General features: G+C 39.1%; 1 protein-coding gene across 1 annotated transcript; it reads right to left on the bottom strand.

The window, feature by feature from the left end:
* Positions 1–659: 659 nt before the first annotated feature.
* LOC138868935 (uncharacterized) lies at positions 660–977 on the bottom strand. The gene has a single exon (XM_070146516.1). The coding sequence runs from the start codon at positions 975–977 to the stop codon at positions 660–662; it is 318 nt and encodes a 105-aa protein (XP_070002617.1).
* Positions 978–10205: the final 9228 nt, after the last annotated feature.

Genomic DNA, 10205 nt, shown 5'->3' on the forward strand with positions numbered 1-10205 from the left:
CTCTTATTTGAGTTATTTACAAAAATCATGATCGGATCCGATGAGGATTATCTACGTATCATGACGTCGCGTGAATCAGATCATTACGTAGTTCAAGAAAAAATAAATGCAAAAATAAAGAAACAACTTTTTTTTGGAATTTTTAATTTTTATTAACAAAACTGCTAAACTTTTCTATTACAAAAGACTTCAACATACTCATTTCTTGGAATTTTAAAACTACAAACAGACTCAAAACAACTTTTTAAACTAAAAAACTGAAATACAGACTCGATAAATGAAAATCATGAGTGCATAAGTGCTTCGACTCCTGGGGCCCGTGGGACATCATTCGGTCTTGCCACGGGCCTATGTGCAAGATCCCCTTGGAGCCGCTCCAGATTACTCATTATTTGACGGACAAATGTCATTAGTACAGCAAAGAAAGTGGTTCGAGTCATGTCCTCACATGTGTGGCATTTCATGACGATGTAGTCGGCAATTGCTCTAACCCTCTCCCGGATAATAACCTTTTCTTGAAGCAAGCGCCCGATTTGCTGAGTTTGAGCTTCTAGCACCTGAATATCATGATGGTTTTAATTCTGTAACTATTGCATATCTTCTTCCATCTGGGCCATCAAAGCATAACAATGTTCTCTTTCGTCTTTAATGTTTCTAGCCTATTTGGCCGCCTCATTTTCAAGGGTAGTTAGCTTTCTCTCCAAATCTATGACTGTTCCCTCATATTTTCTTTTCATCTGCCGCACAAACTCTACCCGACTTTCTGCATTCTTTGCCAGTTGTTCTCGAACTCTTGATAGACTAGCCTCAGATTTTTCTAAGTCATCTTGACACTCAATTACTTTCTTTCTGAGACCACTTATAAGCCTTTCATCTGCTCGGCTTCTTTCCTGGTTCTTAGCAGCGATTCTCATTTTCTGGATCTGGGATTTGAGGGCTTCGTTGTCCTGAGTCAGCTTCTTCTTTTCCCCTTTCATCGGCAGCAGCTTGGGCACTATTGTCAAATTTGAGGTCTCTAATTTGTCCCTCTAATTTACTTATCTTGGCCCTATAGCTTGCTTCTTTCATCAACCAATCCCACTGCTCCTGCGAGTCGTCAGTGAATTACTGGACGTGAGGTCTTTTAGCAAGCCTTTCGGGCTCTCGAGGGATTTGAAACCTTTTACCGAACCAATTCATGTAATTAGGGTCTACCTCACCCTTATCTAGATCCCGCACTAGAGTCTTAGGTTCTAGAAATCTGAACTCATTCCAAACTTGACGAGCTCTTCCTTCTGGGAATACAACCTTTGAGCCCAATTCGATAACTTGTCGGCTCAGATCTTCATCATGGGGAATAGTTTGAAACCTTCCTAGTTGACGCAAAACCCGATGAGGAGCATATGGCTGAATGCTCTGGAGACCCATCAGGAGAAGATAGCACACTTCAGCTGACATGTATATGACTTCGGTGACAGGGAGCCATCCGAAAGTCCACTCAATTTTGTCCGAAGTTAAAGAACTCAAGTGCGCAAACCAAGCCTATGTACCCTCTGAAAATTCAACATCCACCACTCGGTTTTCAAACTCTTCGATGCAATTCAAACCAGTCATGTCGTAGTTCATATATCCTTCACGGTGACAGAGATGTTCTTGTATCCACAGTTGTAAGAGTATGTTACAGCCCTAGAAGAATTTTCCCCCTTCTCGGCAGATGGTCAAAGCTCTGTAAATCTCAGATAAGATCATTGGAACCAAAGTTCCATTAGTTTTTTTAATCATGACTTCAGCCATTCCTACGAGGCCCAATTCTATGTTGCCATCTTTTCTCGGACAGATTATGACACCCAAGAATGCCACTATAAAGGCCAAACCCTATCGTGCCTCCCATTTATCTTTGTGTCCTGCATGGGTCAGACCAATATTCGGTGCTTCAAAACCTTGGGGATTGCCATAGCGCTGGTACAAGAACTGGAAAGTGCAACCCTTCAGATAAATTCCCATCCTGAATCTCCTGACTGATGTTTAACAGATCTAGAAACTTGTGAGGAGACACTGCTCTTGGCGCCACCAGGTATCGACTTCTGAGATTCTTGCTAAGACCGGCATAGCTCGTTATTTCCTCCAGCGTGGTGGTGAGCTCAAAATCAGAAAAGTGAAACACATTATGAGTCAGGTCACAGAAAGGTATCAAAGCCTCAATCACATCCAATCTTGATTTGATTTCCAGAAATCCAGTGAGACTGCCCAAAACTTTTACCACAGTCCCTCTGCTGACATTTCCTAATTCGTTCCACCACATATGGAGCTGTAATGGGATTTCTTTAAGAACTGCGAAGGGTTCATTTTCATTTGTACTCATCCTGCACATTTATTGGGGTGATTCAATTAAAAATATCACGATTCATTTTGACTCAAGAAAAGTTATCACCATTTTTTGCAAAAAATTGTTATTTCAAAAACAAAACCCAGCTTTGCAAATACGGCCTTTTAGCACTTTGGGAAGGAAAGTTTTAAGGCTGTGTTTGCTAACTGGCCAAAAATTTTGAAAAAGAGACCGTAGGTGGCTGTTCTTGTAAAACAACCTTTTGGTGTCCTTTTGGGGACATTTGGCTATTTTAGACAAGAATGGCACCACCTTACTTATTTATGACAAAACAATAAAATGTTTGTTCTTTTTGGGTTATTTTGCAAAAAATGAAGTTGGACCTGATGGAGGTTGCCTACGTATCCCACATCCGGTGAGAATCAAACTGGCGTAGTTCGGGTAGATTTGACAAAATAAAACTAACTATTTTCAAAACAAGATTTTCCACTTCTTCTTTTTTTTCAAAATTTCGGCAGAGTTTCTGTATTTTTTGGACATTGTTTTTTTTTCAAAAACAGGTAACTATCTCTCTTAACCCTCAAATTGATTTTTCTTTTTCCTAAATTTTCTCCTATTATTCATAATCCGGTCAACATACAAATCTGAAGCAGATAAATACACAAGTAGCAAGTAGAATGCATCAGGATGGTCTTTTCATTTCGGGGTACACCTGTCCTAGACAGACCCAACCCCTGTATTGAGTCTCCAAGGTCAAATGCACGTGATGCAAATAAACGTTCCTACTAGGGATCCGGCATGAGGCTTTGTTATACTAGGTTTAAAAAACCTGGGTTTATTGTTCTAGACCTGGCTTACCCGAGCAGATAGCTCGAGCCGGAGGGGGGGCAGCGTACTGGGAATACAGAAGCTTCACCGACTTTGCAACTTGTCCGAACCTCGTTATAAAATTGGGATATGACTCTAACATAAAATAAGTCACACGAAGTGCACACTTCCCAGATGATTTAGAAGACTCGTAGAGAGGAAGGGTTTCGTAGCAATTTATATACAATCCAACAATATCAAAGCGGTAAAAGTGGCATTTAGCACATTAGGCTCAACATGTAAAAATCAGATAAAACAAGCCAACTATAACAGTTATTCTATGCTCGAATTCTTAAAACCTGAACCGAAGTTCTGGGTTCGAATCCCCAGCAGAGTCGCCAGAGCTGTCACACCTCCTTTTTACACACCCGAAGGTAGTACAAGGGAGTTTTTCCAATTTAAGTGACATTATTCGAAATGGAATTATTTATTTATTTTATTCAGAGTCACCACTTGGGATGGTTTGTTTTTGGGTGTCCCAAGTCACCGGTTTATTTTAGATCCCAAATCAAGGAAAATTGGACTTTCCTTTTGAAGTCTGCGAACCAGAAATTCTGAATAAGGAATTCTGTTAACCCGAGGGGAAGGAGTTAGGCATCCCCGGATTCCGTGGTTCTAGCACGGTCACTTAAACTATTATAATTGGTCTATTATCTGATTTTAATACATGTTTTAACCTATGGTATAATTTTAACTTATTAACCGCTTTTAAATTAATTTTAGGAAGATTCAACGTTAACTAAAACATATCTTGAACCACGCCGCATGAAATGCACCCGCGGTCCACGACATATTTTATTTAACGTTATTGAAATTTGGATTTGGGTCACATGAAATGCACACCCGAGTTTAAGGAAATTAATTTAAATTACGCGCCTAAAGCAACTACGCACTTTCAAGTTTGCGAGGGCAATGAAAAATTCAACTAAATGGCACACCTCGATTTCTAAAGGATTAAAACTAATTAAGTGAGGGCCATAGTTTTTTTTATTTAGCATGGCACACCTTGATTCCGATTTTAAAGGAAGCTCAAACTAAGCTTTTGAGGGCCATAAACTATATCTTACTTAATATGGCACGCCTCAAATCTAATTGTTTTAAAAAATCTTATTTAAGATTATGAGGGCCATAAGCTATTTGTGTTATCTAATATGGCAAACCTCAAACTTATTTAATGAAATCTAATTAATTAAGCACTAAGGGAATTTGGACTCTGATTTTCAAGCGAATGGTTCAACCCATACTCGTTCATCAAGAGACTGATATTAAGACAAACAAGCATTCAAATATTGGGAGGGACCTTAACTAACAGCAGGCCCAGTTGCTATTTGGAGCATTTATGCGTTCAGACACAAAGAAAGGAGTGGGCTCACATAAAGCCCATACCACATAAGCGACAAACAGAACAACATTTTATAGCTGGGCCAAAAGCTGCAGCCCAATTACATGGATCAATGTCAATGAATGGATGCAAACTACATTTCCTCATGAAACTCTGAAAATTAAAGTGATTACTGACAAACTTACAGCTTTAGACAAATACAAGGCACATTCATGATGCTAAATTTCATTCCATGATTAAATGTAACCCTGATGCTACTATAATTCCTACACAATAACCTTATCTCTTGAAGTCTGCAAAGTTCATAACAGTAAACATGATTCCCAAACCAAGAAAGGCATTTGCTAGTATGAAACCCCACAAGACAATTCTGATTTCATGCTTAACCATATTACTTTAACGAATTCAAACTAGTCCCCAAAAACAAACCCTGACTCTAACAACTTGAACAGATATGAAGCAAAAGCATGTAGCTTAGCCTAGGACTTCTATTACAGTGATCTCATAATCCATACATGTCCAAACAACCATTTCAATAGCTTTGCAAACCATATGAATAGAACTTCAATTCATTTGAACCATAGTTCAGCTAAATCATTTCTCATTACTCACAGTAACAGAGTCTCAGAACTTAACATGTCATTCATTCGAATCCAAACATCATACTCACACCCTCATAGAATCAAATCGACAAGAAAACATTGACTCACTTTACAAGATTTTAATAACATTATAAAGGGCTAAACTAACAGGCATAATATAGGATTTATATACAGAATACTACAGAAATGGAAGAAACAGAAGAGATAAAACTCAAAATACAACTTGTATTCAACATGTTTCACATTCAAATTGCAGATTTACATTTCACATGTTGTCTATGGTTCCAAAAGATACCTGGAAATCAAAGAAAATATGAAGAATGAGGGATCAGCAGCAGCAAAAGGGTGTCAGCAGCAATGTAACAGTGTTAACACAACAAAACAAACCCAAACTTCAAAACCAGTTCCAAGCAATTCAAACCAAACTTCAAAACCCAAACTCGAGCCATTTTTTACCCAGATGCACAATTTTTGGAATTTTTCAGAAGTTCTAAACTAACAAAGAGAGTCAGAGAACCAAAAACCAAAACCAATTTGAGCAATTTTCAGTATTTTTGAATTTGAAGAAAGAACTCAATTGCTTATGAAATTTCAGTATTTCGTTTAGTCTTTTTCAGACTCTAATATCTCTAAAAAGCCTCCCTTGAGGGTGAAGAAACAATGCTTTTATAAAGAGCTTTTATGGCAGCAAAAATGAGTCAAGCTAATGCGATTTAATCCTTTTTCAATTTTCGTTTTTGCTATTCAATCCCGAATTTAAAAATCAGATTTTCAAAACAACCCCAAACCCACCTTCCTAGAAGTTTCCCCGGTCAGTTATACAAGATTCCCTAGCCTAAAATTCCTAAACTAACCCTTAAACCCCCTATTTTTACTTCAGGAACCAAACGGGTCAAGTTGACCCAAGGCTTAGCTCCAAACCAATGGGCTTGCCACCCGGATTGAATCCCCTTTTGGGCTTCGGATTTTCAGGTTCCAAGTTTAATCGAACTCAACAAATCCACACAACCAAAAGCTAGCAGAGTCAAAAAGACTCACGAAGCCCTGAGTCCCAAAGAAAGAATGGAAACAGAAAACTAAACTACTCAAAAAGAAAACTCAAGACCAAAAACAATGCCAACCAAACTAACTCTAAAACTGACATGCATACACAGATGATTTGAAGGAATAGAAAAATAAGAAATAAAAGAAATAAGCAGAAGAAGAAGAGAGGGGAACTAAGAATGAAAAACGAAGAAGAAGAAAAGCAAATAGAGAAAACAAAAGAACAAATGCCTTATGAGATGGTTTGGGACATCGAAATTGAAAAATCTTCACACCTTCGAATTTCGGCCGAGATTGACATTAATCATGTGTTCTTGTTAAGAACACACGAATAAAATCAACCTTGACCCCAATCCTTTACTGAAACTCGACAATTTGGGGAGATTTGGGTTTTAAGGTTTGGGATCGGACCGCTTCGATTGAAGATTCGAGAAATCCTAGGGTGATTCGAAGGAAATCAATTAGGGATTGGGAAAGGGAGGTTGTGGAGGTGTTGTGGTGTTAGTTTGGGGTTGATTGGAGGTGGCGCCGCCGGCTACAATGGCGGAGAACTCAAGGGTGGCGCTAGGGTTAAAGGTCTCTCTGAAGGAGACGAAGTGAAACAATTCAGTGTATTAGGTTTAATGAAGGAAGTTCAGACATTTTTATGTAATTGGGGCAAGTAGTTTGAGCCGTTGGATGCGAATAAACGAACGACTGAGATGGATCCGGACTAAACTAACTCGAAGTTGCGTCGTTTGGTTAGGCTAAGGCTTGGACTGGGCAAAGATACAGGTTTGGGCCAGAAATTGGATGGGTTTCAAAGCATAATCGTTTGGGCCTGGGGAATTTTAATTAAAAATGGCCCAAACAGACTTCTCACTCAATTTCTTTTCTTTTTGTTTCAAATTCTTTTCAATTTCAAAATCTTCTTTTCTTTCAAAATTAAAATAAAACCTAAATTAATTACTAAACTAAATTATCCTACCAAATTAGACTAATTACTTAATATAGTATTTACAAAAACTAATTAAGTCTTAAATTAAAAGAAAAGGCTATGAAATTCAAAATTAAAGAGTTAAAATGCAACATGAACTATTTTTAAGATTTTTCATATTTTATATAACAACTAATTTACTAATTAAATCCTAAGATGCAAAATTAAATTCTAAATGCAAATACAATGTATTTTTTGTATTTTTTCGTGAATTAAATAAAAAATAAACATGCACACAAAAATGCAAATAATTAGAAAAAATTCTACAATAATTCCTAAAATAACAAATAATTTAAAGAAAAATCCAATTCTTTGGGAATCTGTAGGAGTAATTCATGTGAGGCAAAAATTACGTGCTCACAACAAGTGGTCCGCCACTTGGTTTTCACTACCCTTCCGGTCCAAGATCTCCAAATCAAACTCTTGAAGTAACAAGACCCATCGCATCAATCTAGCTTTGGAATCCTTCTTCGTCATCAAGTACCAGAGTGTGGCATGATCGGTATGAACTATGACCTTGGCGCCCATGAGATATGGCCAAAATTTCTCCATCGCGAACACTATAGCCAAAAGCTCTTTCTCAGTCACCGTGTAGTTCACTTCAGCATCATTCATTGTCTTGCTCGCATAGTACACCGGATGAAATATTTTGTTCACTCTTTGACCCAAGACCACCCCAACCGCAACATCATTCACGTCACACATAAGCTCGAAAGGCAAGCTCCAATTGGGTGCGGTAATAATAAGAGTGGTGGTCAACTTGTGCTTGAGAAGTTCAAAGGCTTGCATACATCTCTCATCGAACATGAACTTGGTATCTATTTCCAATAACTTGCATAAGGGATTCACTACCTTCGAAAATTATTTGGTAAATCTCCGGTAGAACCCCGCATGCCCAAAAAAACTTCTAACTCCCTTAACAGAAGTAGGGGGAGGGAGCCTTGAAATCACATCAATTTTTGCTTTGTCCACCTCTATACCATGCTTTGAAATTTTATGCCCAAGAACTATGCCCTCCTCAACCATGAAGTGGCATTTCTTCCAATTAAGAACAAGATTGGTTTCTTCACAACGGGACAACACTCTATCAAAAATTTTCAAACATTCATCAAACGAGTCACCCACAACACTGAAGTCGTCCATGAACACTTCCAAAATATCGTCCACCATATAGGTGAAAATGGCCATCATACACTGCTAAAATATAGCCAGTGCATTACACAACCCAAAAGGCATCCTAGAAAAGGCAAAGGTGTCATATGGACAAGTGAAGGTGGTCTTCTCCTAATTTTCCAGAGTAATAAAGATTTGATTGTACCCAGAATACCCATCTAAGAAACAGTAGAAGGCACGCCCAGCAAGTCAGTCTAGCATCTGATCCAGAAAAGACAATAGAAAGTGATCCTTGCGGGTCACTTTATTCAACTTGCGGTAGTCCATGCATACCCTCCTTGTTGGAATCAACTCATTCTGCAAATTTGTAACCACGGCCTACCACCCTTCTTCGGCACACATTGCACCGGTGAAGTCCAAGAGATATCAGAGATGGGATACACAGCCCCGGCATCCAACCACTTGATCACCTCCTTTTTCACAACTTTTTGCATTGCCTCGTTCAACATCCTTTGATGTTCCAAGGAGGGCTTTGCATCATCTTCCAGAATAATCTTGTGCATATAGACTGCGGGGCTTATCCCCCGAATATCAGCTAAGGTCCTTCCAATTGCCTTCTTCCGCTTTTGTAGAACCGCCAATGTGGCATCAACCTGCATGTTAGTAATGCAAGAGGAAAAAATAACTGGAAAAGTTGAACTAGGGCTTAAGAATTCATACTTGATGTGTGGAGGCAACGACTTCAACTCCAACACTGGAGGTTCTTCGATTGAAGGTTTTGTTGGTGGAGTCTTCCTATTCTCAAGATCCAAAGAGAGATTCCTAGGCTCATAAGAGTAAGAGCCCATTCCATGTAAAGCACTCACGCACTCCACTCGGCCTTCATCCTTATTTACATCAAGATTCAACAATACTACCTCTAAAGGGTCCTCCACATTGATCATGGTACTAATACCATCAACTATCACTGCCGTGACAAGGTCCACAAAGGAGCACACCTCAGAACTGTTGGGCTGCTTCATTGACTTGCATACATGAAAGACCACTTTCTCATCACCCACCCAGAAGGTGAGTTCCCTTGTTTCCACATCAACTAAGGCCTTCCTAGTAGCAAGGAAAGGTATTCCCAATATGATTGGAACCTCATAATTTACCTCACAATCCAAGATCACAAAATCAGCTGGCAAGATAAATTTGTCCACCCGGACAAGGACATCATCAATAATACCCAATGGTCTCTTCATATTTCTATCCGCCATTTACAATCTCATGGAAGTCGGCCTTGGTTGCCCAATATCCAAAGTCTTAAAAACTGAGTAGGGCATCAAGTTGATACTTGCCCCCAAATGACATAGAGCTTTTGCAAAGTTCGCACTCCCAGTGGTGCAAGGAATGGTGAAAGCACCGGGATCTTCTAGCTTCGGGGCCATTGAGTGCACTATTGCACTAACTTGGTGGGTCATCTTGATAGTTTCACAATCCATGGATATTTTCTTTGTCACCAAGTCCTTCATGAATTTAGCATAACCTGACATTTGCTCTAGAGCCTCCACCAAAGGCACATTAATGGATAAGCTCTTCATCATGTCAATAAACTTCTTAAACTGATTCTCATTTTTCTGCTTCGTGAGCCTTTGAGGATAAGGTGGAGGTGGCCTTGGCAAAGGAGCCTTAGCTTTAGGCACAACCATTTTCGGTATGTCTATTACGTGTTCCCTAGACGAGTTCATGGTATTCTGAGCTTCCACCATCCGCATCTTGAATATCAATCCTCACTTACTCATTCACGTTCTCATCAATCACATTTTCAACCACCAAAGGAATCTCATCTTCTTGCTACTCAACTTCATCACTCAAAATTTCTTTTTGCTTGGAGGCATGCACAACACTGCCTCGTCCGCTTCTTGTAGTTACTGCCATAACATGATTGTTCTCACCCTTTGGGTTAACTATCGT

This window comes from Nicotiana sylvestris, chromosome 5, assembly GCF_000393655.2.
Source record: "Nicotiana sylvestris chromosome 5, ASM39365v2, whole genome shotgun sequence".
Classification (NCBI taxonomy): Eukaryota; Viridiplantae; Streptophyta; class Magnoliopsida; order Solanales; family Solanaceae; genus Nicotiana; species Nicotiana sylvestris.

Coding starts and splice junctions, on each gene's coding strand:
- LOC138868935 (XM_070146516.1), bottom strand. CDS start 977: ATGAAAGGGGAAAAGAAGAAGCTGACTCAGGACAACGAAGCCCTCAAA.